Below are 25621 nucleotides of genomic sequence, written 5' to 3'. Positions count from 1 at the left end.
GACACAGAGAGAAGTCAGTGTCTGTGAATCAGGAGGCAGGTCCTCACCAGACACCAAATCTGCTGGCGCCTGACCTTGGACTTTCCCAGCCTCCAGAACTGTGAGAAATAAATGTCTTGTTTATAAGCCACCGAGTCTGTGGGATCCTGTTATAGCAGCCCCAGAGGAGTAAGACAACAGGTCTTCCAAATGAGTTTAAGACTTTGGTTTTAAAGATTTTATTTATCTATTGATCTACCTATCTATTCATTCATTCAGAGAGAGAGAGTGCGCGCGCGCATGTGAGAGCATGAGTGGGGGGAGGGGCAGAGGGAGAGAGAGATCAGGCAGACTCCACTCGTGGGGCTCGATCTCACGACCCTGAGATCATGACCTGAGCCAAAATCAAGAGTCGGACGCTTCACCGACTGAGCCACCCAAGCGCCCCAAAGCTTGGGTTTTGATGTATTTCCAGATAAAATGTGTTAGAAAATGTTTTTTAAAAGAAGCAAAAAACCCCCACTTACTTTAAGATCTGCTCTGGAACTGGTTTGTCTTTGTAGCTGGGCGGCAGGCTCATCACCGGCTTTACGGTGAAACACTGCATGTCTGAGGAGCTCGTTAAGGAAGGACAAGGGGCTGGGCTGTGAAGCTGTCCCAGGCAGAAAGCCCCGCCTATTCCTCCTGCTTTGCAGATGGAAATGGTACCTGCCTGACGTACTCCTTTTTCCTGACTACCAGGACTGCATTCAAAACAGGGTTCCCTGAGGTATTACCCAAACGCCTTATTAAGTAATAATCCTAGGACATTTTGACCTGGCAAGCAACCCTGCCATAGGAAAATAGGCATCAATGAACTATCAGGTGAAGAGGGATTTGAATCAGTTTTAAATCATTTCTTTTGGACACGCATGCCTCTGAAACAGCCGGACTCCAGAGCCTGCGCAGGAGGAACGTCTGGTATCTGTGGCTATCACTTGTTGATGGACAGCCATAGCTGGGCACTGAACGAGGTTCTCAATATGTTCCCGCCAATAATAAACACAACAACCAACAGGCAGATGTTATGAATCTCCTTCTACAGATGAGGAATCTGAGGCTCTAAGAATACCCAGAGCGCATAACTGGTACATGATGAAGTCGGGATTTTAATCCAGCTCAGGGGGAGACCCGTCTCTCTGACTTGATAATTTAAATAATGACTTTTTTTGTCCTCGCCAGTACAGATATACTGTTTCAAAATCGACAGCATTTAAAGTTGAGGTGAAAGCCCTGGGTCGGGACAGAACAGTGACTCCCAGCATCTCTGGGTGATGTGCAGCCCCGGGGAACCAGAACCACACGACGCTCACTCAGGACGCACAATGAGAATTCACAGCTGCTGAATTAGAATCTCTCTGTGGTGAGTCTCATGTATAACAAAATCTGAGGACCACTGGGCTGTGCTTTACCCTGGTCTAGTTGACAGAGCATTTTCACAGAAATGACCTCCTTTTTATTTTGATCCTTCCAGAAGTGCTACTGGGTATTTAGGGAAAACAGACTCACACCTCATGGATGAGAAACCAAGGCCTGGAAGAAGGAAGCCATTTGGGAAAGGTTACAGCCACAGGAAATCCTACATCCAGTTCTTGAAGACCTCTTGTCATTCCCACACCACGAAGGCACCTCCGTTGTCTCCTGAACCCACATAACCCAAACAAGGATTTATCCTGGAAGACCATTCTTTTCCAAGCATCTGCTACGTATTAACAGGTTGCCATTCTCTTAAAGGTGTGCCTGTCTATTGGTCTGTTATTATTATTGTCAATCTTTCTTACCATCTACTTACAACCTACTTACCAACCTATATGTATAATAATGGCCAATATATATTGAATTTTTACTATGTACCAGGCACTGTTCCTAATATTTGACAGATATTTAGTCAATCTTTACAAGAACTCCATGAGAAAGAATGAACATCATCTCCATTTTATAGATGGGAAAACCAAGGCACAGAGAAATTAAGGAACTTCTCAAAGGGACACAGTAAGTGACAGAGCTGAGACTCGAACCCAGGCACCTTGGCTCCAGAGCCCATTCTCTTACCTACCCTGTCACACCGGCTCTGGCTTATCTACCTTTCTTTGAATAGTGTTCAATTTTAGAACATCTTTATTTTAGCACAAAACACATGAACAAGTCTTAAAAATAATTTTGTTATGGAGCTCTTAGTATTTTGTTCTTGTTTTCTTTTTAAGTCATTGCATGTTACAAAAGAAGAGCTATACGTCTTTATCCAGAATCCAGAATTCTCTACAGCCAGTCTATGTCCTCCTCAAGCTCCCCATATAGCTATAAAACATATCCTTTCATATTCAAGATTTCCTTATCTCCTCTCTCCTTTACTTCATAACCATGTGCTAAGGACGTTAGGGTCCCAAAGCTTTTACACAGAATGGGAAACTGAGTCAGAACCGTTACATGAGTGGTCGGAGGGCAGGACATATCTGCGTGCAGAGACGGGACTGAACCCTTAGCTTCTGTGGCTGGGCCGGGCCATGTCTCCCCGAGGTGAGGATACACTGCTTTGGGGACGACTTGATGTCCTCTCCCGGGGGCGTGGTGCTGGTCATCTTCTCGGCATTGGGGAACTGGGTCAGCAACCTCAGGCTGAAGTCTTCTCGCCTCTCGTACTCCTTCCCCCGGTAGATGAAGATTTTGTTCTGCAGGTCAGAGACAGCAAGGGGAGTGATTACACATGAAGAGTGAAGGGGCAACTGGAGATCCTGGTGCTGAGGAAGCCACAGTCTTCCCCGGCCGAAGTGCATTCCACCAGCAAGTTCTCACTAAACACCTACTACGTGCCCCGCAGCAACCATCATATCTGGCAAGAGCTCATGGTTTATTGGGGGAGATAAGTCAACGGCATAAAGCTGTCTCTGCAGTGCTTCTCAGAGTGCGGCCCCATGACCACCGCCGGTCTGCAAACGGTCTGCACTGACCCACAGGGAGATGAGCTTATGCCCTAAGGTAGATCCACGATGTCACCAGGCACGCTGTTGAATTTAGCTGATTTTCATAGCAAGACATTCTCAACAAAGGAAGGAAGTGCATGAATTTGCTTCACATGCAAGCCTTTGTCTTATCATGATCCAGCTGCGGACCAGCACTTGGAGTGGCGCTGACGTAGAGAACGGGAAAGTACGAAGAGAGTCCACACAACAAATCTCCATTAACAGAGAACAGGAATAATGTACAGCAGTCCGTCTGCAATCCTGAAAATCACTGTGGGTGGCGATGTCAAAGGCTCACAGGATATAACTCTACTAAGTCCTATTCTCTCCCTTCTAATCTACATTCTTTTTCTGTTTAATAAAATTAATAAAATTGGATTTTTTTAGAAAGAAATTTCCTAGGCTCCAGACATAGGAGTAATTTGACTCATAACTGCTATTGCCCACGCAAGTTCAAATGTAGCCATGTTTCAAAGGTTCTTGCTCATCTGATGATCGCTCAGATGAGTACTTAGCATTGGCAGCCCATACCTGATCCATTTTTTAACTAAACCTTGGGCCCCTATTGTCCTGGAAAATATTTTTAAAAATCACCTGCCCGTTCATCTAGCAGATAGGTATTGGACAAACAGGAGATATGCTAAGACACTAGGGATATAATGATGATCCTACTCTCACAAAACTCACCTTCTGCTGGGCAGAAACAGAAAACAAGTAAGTATGATAGTTTATATAAGTAACAGGAAGGCAATATACCTTCTAGGAGAAACACTGATGGTAGGAAAAACTGCCAGGTCTTTTGGAATAGATGATGAAGTTTTTCCAAGCTAGGAAAGATTTACATGACTAATCCATGCTTTATGCAATTCCATCATTCAGGCAAAACTGTGGTAGGTAAGGAAGCAGAGTATTTGGCAGCACTAATCGTAGGATGTGGACAACAATGTGAACGGAAGCAGACAAGCATAAGGTCAGCACACAGTAGCGCAGAGTGAAAAGAGGGGCTTCGAGGAGAACATGGCATTGACTGGGCCCAGATGCACGGACACGGTAAGGAGAGGAGAAGAGAAGGGGAGGACAACCAGCAGGAGGAGTGAAAGAAAGGACAGGGCCACAGGGCAGAAAGTATGGAACTGAAGTAGAAGAAAATAAGCTTGGACGAGCCAGAGCACTGAAAGGCAGGCACCAGTTCCTAAGGCCTGGGGAATTCACTGGAGGTTCTAGAAGGAGGGAGTGACATGATGGAAGCAGTGCATAGACAACCTCAGTGGACAGTGGGGTGTGCATCTAACTGCAGGACCCCCAGGTAGGACTGAGTGGGAGGAGAAGCTACGGGATCTGGCGTCTGACCCTGGCATCTGGTGAAGGGCAAAGAAGATGGGGAGAATCACCAAGGATTCTGAGCTTGCTGGGCCCAGAGCAGGAGGCTCAGTGGGGCCCCTGACAGAAGCAGGGAAGAAGGAGGCCTGGCTGGGCTAGAGCAGGGGTGGGGGGAGAGGACAACACGATTTTAGATATTCTGAGTTTGGGGAAATGGTCCATACCACAGAAGGGCATGGAGGTTACATCATGCAGAGGCTTTTATATTTTTCAGCACTCTCTGACAACACCTAACATCCACAAACCACTTTACAGTTTATAAAGCCCTCCTGTATGCTATTTACTTAATTCCGAAGCAACCCTGTGACATGGGCAGTATTTCTCTAACTTACACGTCAGAAAATGTGGAGGTTACATGATTTGGTCGAAATCCTATAGTCACCCAGCAGATGATGGAGACACCCCCTTTTTCAACTTGAAGGTCTAACCTTTGCCCTGAACTAGTGCTGTCTCCAGCTCACGCCCCCAAATGCATGTGACACAGCAGTCACACACACATGCACGCACACACACATGCACGCACACACACACGCATGGCAGGCACTCCTGCCTTACTGGGACTGGAGCACCGAGACTGACCGCCGATCTCGGTCTAGAACCTACTGCAGGGCACCTTCCCAGACCCTCTCCTACTGGTGCTCCGTTCTCTCTCCCCACGCTATCTCCTCCACACTCGAATAACCCACAACTTTATCCGCAGTCTGGAACTTTCCTTTGAGTTCTGGGTCCATGTATCAGACTGTTGACTCGCATCTGTTGGATGTTCCACATTACCTCACACTGAGTATGGCCCCAACCAGACGTTCACAAAGAACGTATAAAGATCTGAAAGGCCATCTGCAATCCGGGACCCCGAGCCACCTGCCCCCCCTTCTCTACTTGCCCTCTTGTTCACACTCCTCCAGCTTCACGGCTTTTGAACCCGCTGTTCTCACTGCCTGGCCCCCCATCTCATCTCTTGATGGCCACCTGGCTTATTCCCTCACTTCTTTCAGGTCCTTGCTCAAATGTCATTTTCTTACTGACATCCTTCCCATTCACTCTATTTAAAATTACAACTCCACCCCCATCACCTGCCTCTTTCTTCCCCCGCCCCGACATTTTCTCCATGATACATACGGAGGGTCTACACGGGGTGAGGCATTGTTCTAGGCCATCAGACATACTAAGTGTGTCTACTTTTTGTGTGTCTCCAAGCTAGAATATAAGTTCCATAATTTCAAGGATTTGGGTTGTTTTGGACTGTGCCTCCATGCCTATAATACAGTAAGGCACAGAGTAAGAGTTCAATCAATAGTTATTCAATGAATGGACTGAATCTCTCTACCATGACTCTATTTTCCAGTATTGCTGTCTTAGTGGATGGCTCCACAGCCCTTCCTGTTATGCAGCCAGAAATTGAGAAATCATTCTTGCTACCTCCCTCCTTCCTCACCCACGTGTCCCAACAACAATCATCAAATACTGCTACTTTACTATTCAAAATCTTTCCATTTTTCTCTAAAGCTACCTCCCCAGGACGACCGGCCATCCCTTCCCTCAACATCTACAACAGTCTCTAAGTGGCTTATCTGTACACATCCGACCATTGTCCGTACCAGCCAGGTGATGGATGACCTTGCCAACACACAGAGTCCGCCACGGTTCCCTCCTGCTCTTGGGGTGCTGACAACACAGTCAGGGCAGCCCCACGGCCCTGCCCTGCATGTTCTCCCCGTGCTTCGGGCCTCAACTCCCCACTCGCCCCATGCCCTCCCTTCCCGGGCACTGCCATGCGCTTGCTTGTCACTTTCTCTGCCTGCAATGCTTTTCTCCTACCACCTTTATCTCCAAAACTCCAAGCTCGCCTCTAAATTGCAGCCGAAGCAGAAATTCCCTGGGAAGTCTTTCCTGACTCTTAAAAAAAAAAAATTCAGGCATAATTTACATGTAGTAAAATCTACCCTCTTTAGTGTAAAATTCTGTGAGTTTTGACAAACATAACCATGATCACAATCAAAATACAGAACAGTTTCATCACCATCCAAAATTTCTCCATGCCTCTGAAGCCCAACCCTCCCCTTCAATGACGAGACAACAACTCATCTGCTTTCTACCCCTGTCGTTAAGTGCCGGCTTGGCCAGATGCCGTGTAAATAAAATCATAGAGTATGCAGACTTTGTGGTCTCAGTTCTTTTACTTAGTACAATGCATTCAAGACTCAGCCACACGCTTGTGTGTATCAGGAGTTTATTCCTATTTATTACCGAGTACTGTTCCGTTGTATGGCTATCCCACAGTTTGTTTACCCCTTCGCCAATTGAGGGACATGTGAGTTGTACCCAGTCTTTGGCGATTATAAATAATAAAGAATCATGTGATACCTGTCTTGGTCAGTTTCAATTTCCATTCTTTTGCGTGATTATTTAATTAACGTTACACCTGTGAGGCTGTGAATTCCGTGACAGTAAGGCCCACAATCTGATTCAATTCTGCCCCGTGTGTTCCTGGCAGGCACTCAGTAAATAGTTACTGAATGAATGGGTTACCTCCTCATTGGGCACTATGAGGAATGTAAAGTCCTTCCTTTCTCACTTTTTCTTAAATCCGGGAAGGAAAATGGGTCGTTTGTTTAAACACAGCCAGCTCTAAAGAGGCTTCCTTTTTTTGTGTGGGGAAAAAATAAGATTTGTTTGTTTTTTAGATTTTAAAATCAGTATCATGTTATAGAAAATTTTGAGAAGGAAGGAAAACATGGTCCTTCTCATGATTACAACACTTATTTTTATTTTTGTGAAACTTTTGCAGTCTTGTCCTCGGGATATTTGCTTTCCAACCGGCTCTGGCTGGAAATAAAACAAACAGCTGAATACATCAATCCACACTTTTCCCCAGCCTGACCTGTAGCAGCTGAGCAGCGGAGGCGATGGTTCTGTTTTTCCCTTTTTCATTCCACCTGGGAAAAGTCATTTTACAAAGGAGCTGCCAGAATACCCGAGGCTGGGGGTGTGCAGTGAAGCGGCCGGCCACGCAGGAAGTGGTCCCCCCCCTTCACCGCTGACCTCCCACAGCGCTAACACGGGCCTCCAGCTGTTCACACACTAGGCCCATCTGGAAAAGAGATGAAGACCTTCCCTCCTTCAGACTGCATGGCTTAATGGCTCCGAGGACCACCCTGAGGTTGCTTACCCGAAGGAAAGAAGGAAAGCCCTGTCCGTAGTATCCAACAGCAAAGTATTCAGGCTGAGGCCTCATTGCTTTAATGATGTTCTCATAAAACGAGGCTCTTTTTTTCTGGAAAACAAAATAAGACATTCCACAGGGAGGTTACAAGGGCACCATTGAGGGGTGGGGAAGATCAGACTATTTGCTTTGTTGTTTCCCATGGGCCAACAGGCAAATGGAAAGCCTTTGGAAAATACCCTGTAGGCCCCAGAAGTTATCCCTTTCTTGGAGCGTACGATTTGGACCTGGGTCCGTGAAGGAGCCTTGGCGGGTCTGGCAATCTCGGGAGTTGCCTGCAGGAAGATGCACGCGTGTGCGTTCCTCTGTGGAGGGAGGCAGTGTTTAGCTCTCACCAGTTTCCTGAAGAGGGTTCAGGACCCTTAAAAGGTTAAAAAGCCCTTTCTGAGGTTCACAGAGGGTGGTTGCACATGAGAAAAGACGATAAAGAACTTTCTGGTTTGTGCCGGTGATTTGGACTAACGTCCTTGGTTCAGCTACAAGTGCCCAGAAGGTGGTGGTGATGTTCTGTTTTTCAGTGTCTGATCCCAGCCCGAGCTTTAATCCTTCCCATGGGAACAGGTTTCCCAGCCAGGGCTAAGAGTAAGCCTTAAAGAAAGCAAAATAGGGAGTCAGACCTGGGTCTTCAGGGCATGTCCCCAGGCCCCTCTCACAATGGTCCCATGACTGTATTACTTACTTTATTTAGGTGAAGGTTTCTAGCACGTTTTCTGCTCCATTTAGTTTACGAAATTAAGAAGTGATTTTGTGTGTGTGAGGGGCAGGGGCTGGTACAACACACCGGCAAGGTCTTTTCAGTGATCTTGACAACTACCCCCTCAAAGAAGCTACATTTGACCCTTGAACAACATGTGTTTAAAATGGATGAATCCACTTACATGCAGCTGTTTTTGATAAATACAGTATAGTACTGGCAGTATTTTCTCTTCCTTTCAATTTTCTTAACATTTTTCTCCAGCTTACTTTACTATAAGAACACAGTATATAACACATATACAAAATATGTGTTGATCAACTGTTCATGTTATCAATGAGACTTCTAGTCAACAATAGCTAACAATAGCCTATAAGTAGTTAAGTTTTGGGGGAGTCAAAAATTATATGTGGATTTTCAACTGTGGAAGAGGGGGTTGGCGCCCCTAAGCTCCCCACCCTGCGCTGTTCAAGGGTCAACTGTATTATTACATAACAACAGGTGACCTGACCTTTTATGATTCCACTACTAAAAATGATCAAATGTAATGTGTGTGGCCTACCACTGGGCATTCAGAGGGTGATTTCTGTTTTGCTATATTGTTTTTAGATAGTTGACCCGTGCCAATGGGCGGGCATAACACACAAGTTCATAGAACTGTGAAAGTACAGCACCCCAGTGACATTTTGGGAGAAGGAGAGAGGCAAAATTTGAGAATCAAGATCCAGCAGAAACACTTAACAACTTACTAAAATGTGTACAAGAAAAAAAAAAAAAAAAAACAAGGCTCAAAGATTAGCAGTTCATTCATTCAGCAGGACCCTGAGGATGTGGACCACAGAACAAGTAATTTTGATGAACAGAAGATGTCAGAAAATATTTGAAAAATGGACAGTGTTCACAGAAGGCATCACAGAAGGCAGAGTAACTGAGAGGGTCAAGAGGAGATGGGTCAGGAATACAGAGGGTCCCTACTCTAGGGAAGCAGAATGCACAGAGAAGGGAGAGGGGTCTGTAGGCAAGGATCCTGAGCCTTTTATCAAAGATAATCTGGAGGAATAATGATAACAGCTTTTGGACCTCATCTTTTTTTCATTTTTCTTTCAAGCAAGGTTTGCTTTGCCACGGTTAAGAACACCGTTTATCTTGACTTCCTCAAATGTACAAAAACATCTTCACGAGCACAAATCTTAGCACCCCTGTTGGACACTTGACATAGTCTGACCCGGACTCACCAGCAGGTTGCCGAGGCCCTCGTAGTCAAATACTTTGCTCTCATAAGTCTCAGCCAACTCTTTGCTCAGTTTGATGGCCTTCTCCCACATCTTCGGAGAAAGAAAAGTAGGGTTACAAGCGGAGAACAAAGCAGTCACTGATCTGTCTGGGAAAGCCATGCTGACAGTTAACTAAGGAGTCAGGTGGGTTGAGTTTCTACAGATATTCTCACCACGCCTGGTCACCTCTTGGATCAACTAAACCTTTTCTTCTGACATGATAAAGCTACTGTATCTTGCTGCTTTGCCAGGGGGCATGTTCTATAATTCTGTTTGTGAGAACATGAAGAACACCATGTGTCCCAAACAAAGCAATACTGCATTGAAAGGGCAAAGCACTAAGACCATTGAGAGCTGAGAGGAACCAGTTCTAAAGCCTGGGTTTTGAGATCATTGAAGTCTTGTTGGAGGGGAAAGGAAGTTAGTGTGGGCCCTAGTTCTGGTTCTGGGGTGTGTGCGCGTTTGTGTGTGTGTATGTGTGTGTGTGTATGTGCGTGTGTGTGCGCGCGTGCGCGCGCTTTGAATTAGGTTGTTTGGGACGAGGGGAAAATGGAAGAAAGGCTAACCATTCTGTTGTGTGGAATCTGGGAAACTGTTTCTCCAATTTCGAGCACGGATTCTCTATTTCTGACCAAACTATCTACTTAGTCAAAGAGAATTTTAAGAAAAATGCCTTAAAGCATTGATGACCATGTAAGTTACAGCCTCCTGCGCATATTTGGTATCTGAGGCTAGCATCCCAGATTGAACCCTCTGTTCATTTTGATATTTCACAAAATGTCTCTTAGGTAGATGCTTTTAATGACACAGCACCTGGTAATTTCCTACTTGATTCTTATTAACCAGGTGCTATGTTCCATTGTGTCTGGCTGCTGAAAGAATGTATGCGCAGTTCACGTAGTTGTAAACCATTTAAAAATTCAGTCTTTTAAAATCATCATTTGCCAAATTTGCCCCCTCTGAAATTTCAGGGCCAGGATCCCTGGAACAAAGGCTCTGAAATGTGCCATATGGAAACTGTTCCAGATCAGCTGGGCCTGGAGCAGGAAGCCGGTTAACAGTATCCAAGAAGTCAAGCTCTCTCCTCATTTCACCCAATACTAAGTTATATCAGAAACAGGGAGACAGCCTGGCACAGAGCTTCTCAAAGTGTGGTCCCTGGTCTCTGGGAGTCCCCAAGATCCTCACACAGGGTCCGTAAGGTCACAATTATCTTCTTAGTAATAATAATACTATTTGCCTTTCTCAGTCCTCATGCTCTCATACAGTGGGATTTCCCACAGGCTACAGAATGTGTAATACCACGGGAGACTGAATGCAGAAGCAGATAGGAGGATCCCACTATCTCCCAGATGCTAAAGAGATTTGCGAACATGTCAAACAATGCCACTCGAATCACTAATTTTTTGGAAAATATAGTAATTTTTTTTTTTTTATTTTTTATTTTTTTTGAAAATATAGTAATTTTTAATAAATATGATTTATATATAATAGAAAAAAGTTTGTTCAGAGAACAAGTAAGTAAATGTTTTAAGATTCTCTGCTTTAATTTCTAAGTATACTCCTAGTATCAGTAGATATAATCCATGTGAAAAAAAGCTCTTTGGGATCCTCAGTGATTTTTGAGAGGGTCAAGGGGCACAGAGACCAAAGACTTTGAGCAAGTTTTTCATCTGTAAAAAAGATGTAATATTGGGACGCCTGGGTGGCTCAGTCGGTTAAGCGTCTGCCTTCGGCTCAGGTCGTGATCCCAGGGTCCTGGGATCGAGTCCCGCATCGGGCTCCCTGCTCCGCGGGGAGCCTGCTTCTCCCTCTGCCTCTCTCTCTCTCTCTCTGTCTCTCATGAATAAATAAATAAAATCTTTAAAAAAAAAAAAAAAAAAAAAAGATGTAATATCTACCTCATAGGGTTTTAGGGACAATTAAATTAGGAAAAAAAGTCTGGAAATAAGCCAAAACAGTAACTAGCACTAAATAGATTGTAGCTATTTTATTTTGATGATTATTTGCCTGATTTTTTTAATTAATTTTTTTTGTTTCAAGTTTTTATTTAAATTCCAGTTAGTTAACATATAGTGTAATATTAGTTTCAGGAGTAGAATTGAGTGATTCATCACTTATATACAACACCCTGTGCTCATCACAAGTGCCCTCCTTAATGCCCATCGCCCATCTAGCTCATCCCCCCCCCCCCCCCCCCCCCCAGCAACCCCGGGTTGTTTCCCTAAGTTAAGAGTCTGTTTTTTGGTTTGCCTCCTTTTTTTTTTTCCTATGTTCATCTGTTTCGTTTCTTAAATTCCACATATGAGCGAATGTCTTCGTCTTTCTCTGACTTATTTTGCTTAGCATAATACACTCTAGCTCCATCCAAGTCATTGCAAATGGCAAGCTTTCATTCTTCTTTATGGCTGAGTAATAGTCCATTGTATGTATACCACGCCTTCTTTATGCATTCATCAGTTGTTGGACATTTGGGCTCTTTCCATAATTTGGCTATTGTTGATAATGCTGCTGTAAACATCAGGGTGCATGTGTCCCTTCAAATGAGCATTTTTGTATCCTTTGGGTAAATACCTAGTAGTGCAATTGTTGGGTCGTGGGGTAGCTCTATTTTTAACTTTCTGAGGAACCTCCATACTGTTTTCCAGAGTGGCTGGCTGTACCAGCTTGCATTCCCACCAACAGTGTAAGAGGGTTCCCCTTTCTCCACATCCTCGCCAACATCTGCTGTTTCCTGTGTTGTTGATTTTAGCCATTCTGACAGGTGTGAGGTGGTACCTCATTGTGGTTTTAATTTGTATTTCCTTGATGATGAGCGATGTTGAGTATCTTTGCATGTGTCTGTTAGCCATTTGGATGGCTTCTTTGGAAAAATGTCCATTCATGTCTTCTGCCCATTTCTTTAACTGGGTTATTTGGTTTTTTGGGTGTTGAGCTTGATAAGTTCTTTATAGATTTTGGATACCAACCCTTTATCAGATACGTCATTTGCAAATATCCTTTCCCATTCCAAAGGCTGTCTTGGCTTATTTATTTAACCAACAGGTTCCACTGCTAAACCAGGAATAGTGGCTGCAAGTGGCAGTCCATAAGAACTCTCCAGACCTCTGAAGTGAGTCAAATCTAGGATCTGTTTTGTTTGGATAGCACATGGTTTGTTTCTTCCTCCCCTTACCCCTTCCACCTTTTTCCCCCATTTTAAAAGCCTTTTAGCTAGACACGCGTTGTCCAGTTGACCAGAGACTCCACAACTTCCTGCCTAGTTCACATATTTATTTTACCTTTTTGAGAGCCCCTGGGGCAATTAATTAGGTTGCTTGTTACCTACAGTGTTAGGCGAGTAGTGGCCTGGGCATGGGATGTGCAGCTGGGGCTGGCCAACAATCTCTAGAGAATGCACTGAAAATGATGGTACTAGCTCCTGGCACTCGGAAGATTTAAAAGGTGAAATTATGGTTATGGAGAGTGGGGCCCTGGGCTGCCCATTATATTCTCCATTGGGTTAAGTGTCCTCAACATAACTGATCTTTAGTGACTTCTTTAGCCTAATTTATCTATTCATTTGCTTTCCCACTAAAAGTACCAGAATTCAAAGAAACACATGGGAATAATAAAGAGTAAGTCATGAGTCACTGTTTGAAAATAAAGGATTTATCTGGTCTTTGTCCTGAGTTCCTGGGAGGGAGCTTCTAAACCCCTGGAATTTCTCCAGTGATGGGAGTGTCTGTGTTGTTTCTGATGGGCCCCTCAGACCACACCAGAGTTTATACTAATGAGGGGACTCACAGTGGGCCTCTAGATAGTCTCAGAACGGGGCTGGCCTTGCCAGAACTGCAGCCCACGGGATTAGAAGATCAGGGCCTTGAGCAACATGGTATCAGCCTGACCTCCAGGGAGGAGAGGGTTGCTGGAGACTGAGTTCACTCGGGCGGCCAAAGATTCAACCAACGAAGCCTTCAAATGAAACCCCAACAAAAACTATACACAGAGGCTCCGGTAAATTCTTAATGGTGAACATATCAATTTGCTGAGAGGGTGATGTGCCCTGAATCCACCCATGGGGAGAGGACACAGCAGCTCTGCATTTGGTATGCTCCTAGACCTTGCCCTATGTGTTTCTTCAGTTGGCTGGTCCTGATTTGTGTCCTTTAAGATAAAACTGTAATTGTAAGCACAGCACTTTACCAAGTTTTGTTAGTTGTTCCAGCATATTATCAAATCTGAGGGATTCATAGGACGCCCTCCCCCAATTTTTAATCAGTTGGTGATACGGGTGGGTGGCCCAGAGACCCCTGAACTGTGGCTGGTGTCTGAAGTGAGGGCTGTCTTACTGGGGACTATTTCCCTAACCTGAGGGAACTGTGCTAACTGTGGGGAGTTAGCATCAGAACTGCACTGCAGGGGCGCCTGGGTGGCTCAGTCGGTTAAGCGGCTGCCTTCGGCTCAGGTCATGATCCTGGGGTCCTGGGATCGAGTCCCACATTGGGCTCCCTGCTCAGCGGGGAGTCTGCTTCTCCCTCTCCCTCTGCCTGCAGCTCTGCCTACTTGTGCTCTCTCTCTCTATCTCTCTGTCAAATAAATAAATAAAATCTTAAAAAAAAAAAAAAAAAAGAACTGCACGGCAACATTGCAGTCACTTTCTTCCTTTCCCTAATATGGAAACAGCCCAATACTCACTTTGCCTTTGTCAAAGTAGGATATGATTTCTTGATACAGCTTCTCTTTAAGCTCCTGCTGGGTATAGACATAGTAACTGTCCCTCTGAAGCAAATGGGGTACACAGGGCTTATCAGACCACTGAAAAACAAACAAAAGGAACAAAAGAGATTAACACAACATACTGATTAATTAAATTCATTAACCAAAGGAGATCCGTGTAAAAAGTATTCAGCCGATAAAAGTCATGGACATATTTGTATACGTTTTTGATTCGGCCATATTATTTAGATTATTTATTAAACACAAAAACGCCCCCCCCCCCCACACGACATACGCCAGCTTCAAAACAAGTGTCACACCAAATGGGCAACCACGTGAGGCATTCCTGTGAATAGTCAGGAAGGGGGCAGAGTGCTGCCCGACATAACTGCTGGTCACTGAAGGTATCATTCAGACAACAGGATAAAAGAAAAAAATTAGAAGTATAAAAATGGGAAGGAAGGGGTAAAACCATGACCGTGTGCAAACAAAGACCGTATTCTTTGTAATCCATCCCTTCACAAAGCGTGCCAACTGAATGACTATCACAGATAATGAGAGAATTAAGCAGCGGCATAAAAATTAACAAATTTAGAAATAATTTAGAGACGGATTTCCCAGGAATCGATAACCATGCTGAAGAGAGAAGACCCCAACAAGAAAAAACCCCAAATGAGAAGATATCCAGGCACAACAACGTGAATGTACTTAAGGCCACTGAACGGTCCACTTAAAAATGGTTAAAACAGTAAAAGTTATGTTCTGTGTATTTTACCATAATTAAATTAAAAAGAAAAGGCATAATGAGGAATATGTAAGACTTCTATACAAAAAGTTTAATACACCCTTGAAGGGCACGGAAGCAGACCTGAACAAATGGAAAGTCCTATTATGTTTTTGGATAAAAAAATGCTACTCCATAAACATGGAAATTCTCCCTATATCAATGTTTTAATTTCATGATTCCAAAGTCCATATGGAAAAATAAACAAAAAGGAACAGGGCAGAAAACTCTGAAAAAAGAACAGCAATGAAGAGTAACTACCAGGTAGTAAAAACGTACATAAAACAGTGTGGTCCTGGTGCGTGGACAGACAGAGCGTTCATTCAGACCATGCAAAAGTATATGCAATCTGGCAAGAGACTTGCCTTGTGTAGCGATTTACTACATGATAAAGATGGAATATCATCCCAAGGAGGAAAATATGGACTATACTTAATAAATTAAGTGGCTAAATCCCTAAATTCAGTAGCTAGCTGGGGGTGGGGGGGCAGGGGGGGAGTTGCATCCACACCTCATACTTTACGCCAGTGTAGAGAGTTTAACTTTCTGAGCAGCACAGATGAAAAGACCTACCGTCACCGAGACACCGGAGTCTCTTTGTGATCACTCCACAGTCAACAAGCCCTCCCATCATCCCATATACAATAAGCCTGTCAGTACGCTGAACTTGAATATGAATTGTGAATGGCTGCCCTGGGAAGTGGTGAGGCAGAGGACTCCTGTTTTTAATGACAAAGCTAAGAATGATGCACATGTGTTATTTTAGTATAAAAATTAAATTATATCAGAAAATGAATTGCTAGGGGCAAGAATGGAGACAGGCAGATGTAACAGGGGGCTACCGTCATGCTCTAGGGAAGAGACAATGGACCAGGACACAGCAATGAAGATAAAGAAAAGTGGATAGAAAGGAGATACAATCAGGATCCCTAAAAGATGCCTGTACTCCCGTGCTCACTGCAGCTGAGACATGGAAACAACCTAAGCATCCAACAATGGATAAAGAAGATGTGGGATAAATATGCAATGGATGTCATTCAGCCACGGGAATGAAAAAAATCCTGCCATTCTGGGCAACATGGATGGACCCTGAGGGTGTTACAAGCGAAACAAGCCAGACAGAGAAAGACAAATACTATACGATAGCTCTTCCACGTGGACTCTAAAAAAAGCCAAACACATGAAAACAGAGGGCACAGTGGTGGTTACTGGGATTCGGGGGAGATGTTATTGAAGGATGCAAGTACAGCCAGAGCATAAATAAATCTTGGACTCTAATGCATAGTGATTACAGACAACAATACTGTATCACAAACTTCACATTTTCTCGGAGACTAGATCTTAATCGTTCCCACCCTGAAAAAAAAAATAAAGGTAAGTATGTGACTTGAGAGAGGTGTTCATGGATGCTACAGGTCTGCGATTCTAGCTCAGCCTCGAAGTAGGAGGGTGAATAAAAGATGACAACAGGTATTTGCCTGAGCGCCTGGGTAGACGGAGGTGCCCTTTAGTAAAATGGGAAGAAAGAAGAGGGTAGGAATGGATCCAAGAACACCGTGGGGAATGACAGCTTCTGTTACTGCTGTGAGAAGTGCAAGCTGTCTATTAGCTGCTCACAGATTGTGATATGGAAAGAACAGTTCACACGTGAATGCAAAGTCAGAGGACTGGTCAGAGCTAGAAAGCATTATTCGGGATCCACGACATATAGGTGTATTTATATCCACGGCACACTACTTGGACTTTGTAAGGGAGTATAAGTAGGGAAGTGCTGCTATATTCATTTACAACTCATTTCTTGGCAGTTCTACAATTTTTTTTTTACATATATTAATCAACGTGTATTTTGTTTCTTCAGTTAGACTGTCAATTACTGGAGGCCTGTAAGGCTGTGCTCTGCTTCTGGAGGATTTTTAAATAAATGATAACTGACATTTTCCCAACCTGGGTCAGAAAATTAGCTGTGCTTGTTTAGAAGGCATACGAGCGCTCTTGGATAAAAGGATCTCCCTTGAATAAGGCTCCTTCCCATCCAAAATCATGAAGCGTGCAGGATTTGGTCCCAAAGGGCTTGGACAGTTGACTTTCCCCCCCCAATGGAAAAAGGCATCCTGATGCACTTACTTGCAGCAGCTCAGCATGTAGGAGGAGGGTATAGGCGGCTTCTGTGTAGTTTTCAGAGTCTCGGTGCAAATCCCGCAGCTTGTACAAGTACCTGGTCAGAAGGGAAGGAAGGAGGCACTCTGCCGCTCGGGTTCAGCTCATTCCGCAACCAGGCCGCAGCCTGCTTCCCCATCTTTCCCTCCGTCCTTCCTTTCTCACAGACGAAGGAATCCATCACTTCCTGTCTCCCCCTCCCCCTAGCCCTCTCTGCTGCTTCTTGTCTGTGTGTCTTTCCCACTTCATCTGCTCTACTTTATACTTTATACTCTTCCTTTAATGCAGTGATGCTTAATTTTTTTTTTAAATGTCATGGACCTCTTTGGGAAGCTAGTAAGAGCTATGGAATCTCTCCCCAAGGAAATGCATATAGTTAAAGTCCAAGTTTGTTTCATGCTCAGGGCTTCCAGCATCCCAGGCTGATGGTCCTTGACAGAAGGCACCCGTCCATCCTTGCCTCTGCCCTATGCAGCCTTTCTTGACTGCTCTGGCCAGTCTTCTTTCCTTCCCTGGAATCCCAACACTATCCTCCCTATGCACTCCCTCAGAGTGTACTTATGCATCTGTCTAAAGAGTTTACCTTTTCGGGGGAAGGGGGTAGATCATTACTTTCTGGTGTCTCTCAAAGCAGCAAGCATGGTGTTGGGACTTAGTATTTGCTTACTGAAGAAATAAATAATAAAGCCATGACATAAATGGCAAAAGCAGAAATCTCCTCCAGCTTACCTTATGTATATGTCCTCTCTCTTCTTTTCTTTATAAAAATTCTACCGAAAAAAAGGGTGGCAAAAATACCAATGTAAGTCAAAGGTTATGGAGAAGCTAGCCATGGAAATGGCCAAACCACTACTTTTGCTTTTCAACAGTGTCACTTTTCCAGAGGTTATTGTTTTCCTTTAACAAATACCCCCACAAAGAAAGGCAGTGACCAGTGATAAAGATAAGTTGAAGAATTATTTTTAGGACCATGCATCTAAAAAACATGAGGGCCTCTAAGTGAACAGACAGCCAACCGATACTCAAGTCAATGGACGGTCTTTTTTTTCTCAAGGGGTCAGTGGAATCAGGTTCTTCATTTATATTAAGCAGAGGAATGCATAGCAGCCTAAACGGAGGTCTGTGGTCCCGGTGATATATATCTAGGGAAAGGCAAGACCACGGAGTTCTACCACCATGAGGATTCCATAGACTCTCTCCTCCAGTTTCTGATGCAATATTGCCAACAACAAAGCAACCACATATAAACAAGACAGACAAAAAGGTGAAGGATGGCCTTCGAGTAAGATGGCCTTCTGAGCCAACAGCTTATGTTTCACTTTCCATGCCCATGTCTGTGGGAGCGGATATGAGTCCAAAGTAAGTCAGCAGTTCCAACTGGACTCAGCAGGACATAGACTCCATACAGGGGGCCCCAGGGTACCTTTGTGCCTACTCAGAGCTGAGCCACGCTTGCAGGGGTGGCCCAGCAGTGCCCTCTTGCCAACCCGGGGGCCTGGCACCTACCAGCACGTTCACAGTACAGCTCATGCGGTTCTCCTTGCTCTCGTCATGCATGATAATGGTTCTGTAGTCCAACAGGTGCTCTAACAGGCTGCTGACCAGGAATGCGAACACTTCTCCAGAGGTGGAGAGGTATTTATGTTTCCGGCAATGTTCTAGGAGCCTGGAAAGGTGGAGGTAGAGACAAATGCCCATGTTGCATACTGTCGGTCATTCCAGCACCGTTAATGAGCACTGTCCAAGGTCCTGGCAGCAGGTGGCGCCAGACCAGGAGACACACACCCTTCTGTGTAAGGCCATCCTATCCCAGGGCTTCGCTTATGCCGTCCCTCCTGGTGACTCAAGTCCTACATTGTCTTCAGGGCTTTGGCTCAAGTCCCACTGTCACTTAGAATCTCAGCCCACAATGCCCATCTTTGAACTTCTATCTGTACTTGTTTTTTGTTTTTGTCTTTTGTTGATACCACAGAAATGAGAACCTTTGCCCAAAAGGTTTATGTATGCTATCTGATCACTCTACTGAAACTGAAAGAGACCATCTTTTTATGTCTTTATTCTCCCTAAAGCCTAGCACTTCAAGGGCATCCTGTGGGCATTCTGGAAAGCCTTGGATCAGTGCCCAGTCTAGAGGACCCTAGGAATCTAGTGCACATCCACACACATGCCTCTTCAGACGAAAGTGCTATTTAGTCAACAACAAAAATGCAAAATTATAAATAAATAAGCTGAGGATAAACTTTTGATCTAAACCTTCTCCTGTTGGACCCAAATAGAGCAAAGCTATTCTATAGGGGCTTCTTGGATTTGACAAGAAGAAATTTTGGAGAACAAGAGAAAAAGAAAGAAATGGGCTCAAAGAATTAGCCCAGACTTTAGGATTACTCTTGAACACTGGAGATTTGTGTAGTCACATTTTTCTGAGTTAGTGATTCAGGAAGAATGAAGAAAAAAAGATCTTACAGTGAAAAATCAGATTGGGATTTAAAAAAAAGGGTAGTTTATCATCTGTAAATTGTGCGTATATACGTGTATATGTATGTAATTTCTCCATTTAATTCCTGTACGAGATCTGAATTACAAGAGTGATAATGTGGGAAGGTTTGAAACTCAAACGGGTAAACTTAACGGAAACAGGATAAAAAGATCAACGAATGGGTCTTGTCATCCACTAAAAGCAAAATAAGATAAGAGTTCTGGTTCTTGAAAATATAGTTGAGTCATCAATTCAGTTCCATTTCTGAGCACCCAGTGTGTTGGCTCCTTAAATCTTAAAAAAACAAAAAAGAAAATAGAGTTGGGAGTCCCTTTCCCCAAGCATAGTCTAGTGCATGCCACTCCCACAAAAGAGGCGGACAACAAAATGATGGAGGCATACGCCCAGTCAACAGGTGACACAGCTGGTCAGTATCACAAAGGCTCAGAGACCCCAAGAAATGAGTATGCTCAGGTGGTGAGCACCATGGATGATGGAGGACTTGAGGAAGGTAGCAGTGACCAGCACAAACCCACAGCAGCGACGCTCCGTCAGCACAGGCTCGGTAACAGATGCTGTGCGAACGCATCACCTCATTGAATCCTCAACCAATACCAAAGCGTACGTGCTATTCGTGCGGATGAAAAAGAGAGAGCCATCAGAGAGGTCGTCGGAACACTGGTCCGAAGTCACGCTCCTGGGATATGGCGAAAATGAGATCTGAAGGTTTCTCTAACTCCAACCTCCAAGTGTTTTTAACCACCTTTTAATGTTGTAATCCCACATGTGCAAAGGAGAATTCAGAGGGCAGGAGGGGTGCGCGGGGCATGTGTGGGTGGGTAGGGAGTGGCGGGGATACTGTGAGCACAGGAGGGAATGGAAACGGTGGATGTGGGGGAGGTGGGCAGGGCAGTGCAAAGATCAGCCTGGCTGGAGATATAACAGGTGTTCTTCGAGGCCCTCTACAGGGCAGAAGGTATTTTTAAAGGTAAAGCGGACTTTGAAATGTTTTTTTCCTTCCTCCTTTAAACTGGTGTTTTGAAGCCATAATTAGAGGCACTAGCACTTTTGGTGAAGTTCAGCGATTCAAACACTGGGCAAAATGCCATTGCTCTGTACATCTCCCCCTTCTGCTCCATCTGCTCTGTTCTCGAAGGGCCGGCTGGCCAGGAAAACACGGACATTTGACTCACTCAGACAAACAAATGTCAGCAGTGGATGGTGGAAACTCCATTAACCCCACTGAGGACCATTTGTGGTGGTGACCCCAGTGCTTCTGGAACTGCTCGACCAGTCTGTAAGGGTAGCAGAAATCTGCTTCTCTCCCTCGCTAAATGATGCATCAACCTGAGACTTTGTTTCTGAAATACTCACAGTTTTTCCAGAAGGACCTTGTATTGTTCATCTCCTCTGCCCCCTTCCACCTCTTGGTCCAGCTTTGTGATCAACTCATTCTCAAACTGAAAGAAGAGTCAGAATTTCACAGGAGAATGCCAGGTATCCTTAGAAGAGGACATGTAAGACACCCAGCCAACCTTTCTAGATTCGACCCAACCCCTTTATTGAACTGTGAACGCTTTCCAACATATTCTAGGGGAAGATCGTACTTCACGTCATCCATTAATCATGTACCAGGGCTCTACCGAAACGCTCTAAACTGGTCTCATGTTATTTTGCTTTACATTGCAGGAAAAAAATGCCCTTTCCTCCTCTGAAGGAGACCTCAAAATAAGAGACCACCGCATCAGTCCCCCAATCCATGGCATTATTTTCGCAGCTGTGCTGCAACAGATAGGATTAAGATGTGTGATGTCAAATTTTAATTACCCAGAGATGCAGTGCTATTTTAGGAAACACGTGTAGCAAAAAGACGGTTTCTAGAACATCCGATTCTGTCTCTAATTATTTTACAAAATGAAAAGTAAACAGTTTTTAGACCAACTTGGACTTGTATTACTCAGGCAACTGCTTCTCTCTAGAGAAAGAAAGAGCAAGTGTTGACTATCTGTGCATCCAGAAGATTCCAGTTCTACCACTTACCATGTGGAAATTGCCGTTCCCGCTAAAGTTGAACTCACACTGCATCATGTCAAAGAAAATGGGGATGGTGGCTTTCCGGAGCTCGACCTCAGGGGTCAGGGTGACCTCCAGAATGGGACCCACCATGGAGGGGATAAATTTGATTTTGTGGGGACCTGAAATGAAAGTAAGTGAGGGTATTGAAAAGTGATTTCACTGGAAGTCAAGCGTCACCACATTCCTCCACCGGGCCAGAAGAAAAGAAAAAGGTCCCGTGGGTAACTCAACTCAATTCAGAAATGAGTGCCTAAATATTATATTCTGATGTCATAATACAAGAGCTACAAGTCAACTTTCACTTCTAGACACACAAAGAGGTCTCAGGGTTACTGGGACTTAAAATCGAAAGAACCCATCATGGGGTGCTCATTACATAGGAGTTGTGTGTGGGACGGTTCAAGGTCATACACTCACCCAGGTTATACCACATGTCCCGGATTCTGAAGCCGATTTCCTTTCTCATGTCCCCGTATCTAGGAAGAAGATCATAAACAAGAAAAAGATCTGCAGTGGAAATGAGTGCATATATTAAAATGATGAGGTGAGTAAAAATGGCCTTTTGCTCCTCTCGGTCACATTTATGACAGGTTTGAGGCAAGGTCACTTTAAGAGATGCAGTCAATACCAAAAAGAGCCCCCAAAGAGAACTGGGCCACACGGAGAGGGGGACTTTACTAGCAGGAGGGGGGCCAAATGCGAACATTGAAAAGTAACAGAGAAATAAAATTGTCAAACTTATTGAAGGGAGAAGGGGGAGGAGCATTCTGGCCGATGTTGAGCAAAGAAACAAAACAAAACATAACAAGCATGAATGAAAAGGAAGATGAATGAGGTATGACTTATATAGTCATGTGACCAATGTCTAACAAACATGCTGACTTTATACATTTTTTATTTGAGTAACCCATCTGCGAACCAGTACATTCCAGTACTCACACTGAGAAGCTCAAGATATATTTTCTCAGTGGGGGGGTGCTGTCCCCAGAGGAATGAACGTTGGTCCTTGGGGGCACAGAAGGCTTACTGTTCTTACGTATGAAGTCCAAATATACATATAGTATACAAACAGATATGCAGCATATCTGTGGTATTATTATTTCAGGGGGGTGTGATTAGAAAACCAATTTCTGAAAAGGTTCCTTATAGGAGTCGATAATGAAAAAAGAGAGAGAGAGAAACATTGATCTAGACAGTGGTTCGTGGCTGGAGATGAATCAAAATCACCTGGATATCTCTTAAAGAATACACATGCCTGAAGCTACCCCACACCGCAACCACAGAGGCGGGGGGCTGGGAAAACGAGAAATATGGCCAATGTTCCCAGGGAACTCTAATAAGGACGTATGGCCCATCCTACAACCATATTTCGACATTCTCTGCTCATTGCACCAAACATTGTTTTCAAATTCCTCCTCTGTAAATGCCTTCAGAAACCAGTGTAAAATTTTTATCTAAAGACTTCTCCTACAAAAACAAAACAAAAACAAACTTCTCTTACTATTCCATTTTAACAAAAACACCTAATTTTATTAATTTATATTATGTAAGCATATGTAGTTAATGTCTGGCACATAATAAACAATAAATGATAACTACTCCTATTATTAATAGTGCTGTTGATGCTACTGCTACTAAAAATAAGAGAAATCTTCAAAGAACCTGATTTGTATTTCTATAACATTAAGAAAAATGTTTTCCGAAGGTGCACCTTTGCCCATATGCATATATATTTTATATAGCTTGTCCTTAGTCACACTTCCCTCTGATCAAAACCAGAATCATTAGGCCTAACTAGCCAGTTTATTTATCAGACTTGGCATCAACTAACTTCACTTTTGATTGTTTAACCAAAATCAAATCCATCCTTGAAAGAAGTTATGTCATTTAAGATAGTAAGAGATCCATCTTAAAAATCAATTTTCTCTCCATACCCACCCCATAGGGAAATCTGTAAAACCGGTTTTACTTTTTATCTTTGAGATTTAAATCTCAACCTCTCAGCCACCATATCAGTGTTTTAGGGAGAAACCAGGGGTTGACAGATACCAAATAATTTGCCTAGAATCCCCGACATCCTGGCAAGGGAACAGAGCTCAAATTTCACAACCTTTAAATGACACATTTCTCACGTTCTATTTAACTACACAGTCCTGAGTTTCCAGGCTTCCCGTGAACTCTGAAACAGACCGGGAAGGAAAGCAATGAAAAGCTTCCCTAAATCTCTCATCACTCTCGGTCATATGTCCACATCAAATTCTGAGCCAGGAATCTGGAGGGCATTTTTAGGGGATGTGTTAGTCTTGGCCCCTCTGCTGGAGTCCGCTTTGTGAAGTGTGAGTGAGAGGCGCTGGGCCTGCAGTGCGGGTAAGCGCTGTTCTTGGGGATGGGAGCCCTGGCCAGCCTCGGTGCCTCTCCAAGTATGGATTCCATTTTAAAAAATTGGACAGGTGGGGCGCCTGGGAGGCTCAGTTGGTTAAGCGTCTGCCTTCGGCTCAGGTCATGATCCCAGGGTCCTGGGATCGAGCCCCACATCGGGCTCCCTGCTCGGCGGGGAGCCTGCTTCTCCCTCTCCCTCTGTGCCACGGCCCCTGCTTGTGCTCTCTCTCTCTCACATAAATAAAATCTTTTAAAAAAATTGTGATGGTTGATGGGAAAATGAAGGGGGCCTTGAGAAAAGACACATGAATTAGAGGAAATCTGAAGCCTATTAAATGATTCCATTAAGACCTATCTCACCAACAACATGGGGAGCCCCTGAACAGTAATGTTTCTGTGATACCAAAAATCCTGCTCTGAATAGAAATGGGAGAATAGGGGCGCCTGGGTGGCTCAGTTGGTTAAGTGTCTGCCTTCGGCTCAGGTCATGATCCCAGAGTCTTGGGATCGAGCCCCGCATCGGGCTCCCTGCCTGGCGGGGAGTCTGCTTCTCCCTCTCACACTCCCCATTTTTGCACTCGCTCACTCTCTCTCACACGTGCTCTCTCTCTCAAATAAATAAAATCTTAAAAAAAAAAAGTAGAAATGGAAGAATCACCTTGCCAATCTTAAGCAAGTTTAAGAGGGCACTTACTTTTTGACAATTTTGTTGCGCTTGGCTTGAGAGAAGTTTTCAAGCTGAAGGGACTCGTGGGTGAGAAATGCTACTGCCAAATGGAAGTAATTGTTCCAGAGCTGCTCAAAATTGATTGTGTGGGTGAAAAGAAATGGAAAATAACATTAATATGGGTCAGAGTAAAACAATGCCACATGGTAGAAATTTACTCACAGGGAGTAAGGAAAGAAACAAAATAAAATCCACCAGGCCCCTTTTCCTTTCTCGTGTTTCAGTTATTCAGCCCTGAAAGTTTTAACACTTACTATTAAGCTTTTTTTTTTTTTTAATCCAGACTATTCTATTTGTCTTTACTCCTGAGATAGGGGAAAACTGCTGCCAAGAAGTGCACCTATTTATAGTGAGTAGTTCGGCAATATATATCAAAAGCCTTAAAATTCTGCCAACTTCTGAAATAGTAAATACTTTAGGACTTTATCCTGGCAAAATACTCATGGGTATTTAAAAATATTTAAAGCAAGGAAGGCCTTCATAGTGTTATTTAAATAACAGAAGACGGAAACAGTCTAAATGTTCATAAGAAGAATTTGGTTAAATAAATCATGGCCCAGCCGTGCAACGGACTGTACTCAGCCATTAAAAATACTGTGAAAACATTTAATATCATTGAAAAGATGATAGAAAAAAATTATATTAATAGGTTGCCAAAGAACTGCACAGCTTGATTCCACTTTGGCATACACACACACACACACATACACATACATACACACACACATATATATTATTTCTAACCAGCAAATATAGATATTCCATTTTAGCTCAT

The 25621-nt window shown here is 43.9% G+C and overlaps 1 protein-coding gene across 2 annotated transcripts in view; it reads right to left on the bottom strand.

The window, feature by feature from the left end:
• The window catches only part of DOCK5 (dedicator of cytokinesis 5), a 153881-nt gene that overhangs the window by 24097 nt on the left and 104163 nt on the right, over positions 1-25621 (bottom strand). For both annotated transcript variants that reach the window (XM_032389069.1, XM_032389068.1), the window contains exons 30-41: positions 24814-24914; positions 22158-22216; positions 21705-21859; positions 21039-21124; positions 18695-18854; positions 17918-17958; positions 17156-17246; positions 14227-14346; positions 9511-9600; positions 7528-7632; positions 2546-2687; positions 507-588 (exon numbers count right to left, since the gene is read on the bottom strand). In XM_032389069.1, the coding sequence (XP_032244960.1) occupies positions 507-588; positions 2546-2687; positions 7528-7632; positions 9511-9600; positions 14227-14346; positions 17156-17246; positions 17918-17958; positions 18695-18854; positions 21039-21124; positions 21705-21859; positions 22158-22216; positions 24814-24914 (1232 nt within the window). The remainder of the gene's footprint in view (positions 1-506; positions 589-2545; positions 2688-7527; positions 7633-9510; positions 9601-14226; positions 14347-17155; positions 17247-17917; positions 17959-18694; positions 18855-21038; positions 21125-21704; positions 21860-22157; positions 22217-24813; positions 24915-25621) is intronic.

This window comes from Phoca vitulina, unplaced genomic scaffold (assembly GCF_004348235.1).
Source record: "Phoca vitulina isolate PV1807 unplaced genomic scaffold, GSC_HSeal_1.0 scaffold53, whole genome shotgun sequence".
In the NCBI taxonomy this organism is placed as follows: Eukaryota; Metazoa; Chordata; class Mammalia; order Carnivora; family Phocidae; genus Phoca; species Phoca vitulina.
The sequence above is the reverse complement of the archived record's forward strand: the minus strand, read 5'-3'. Positions and strand labels throughout refer to the sequence as shown.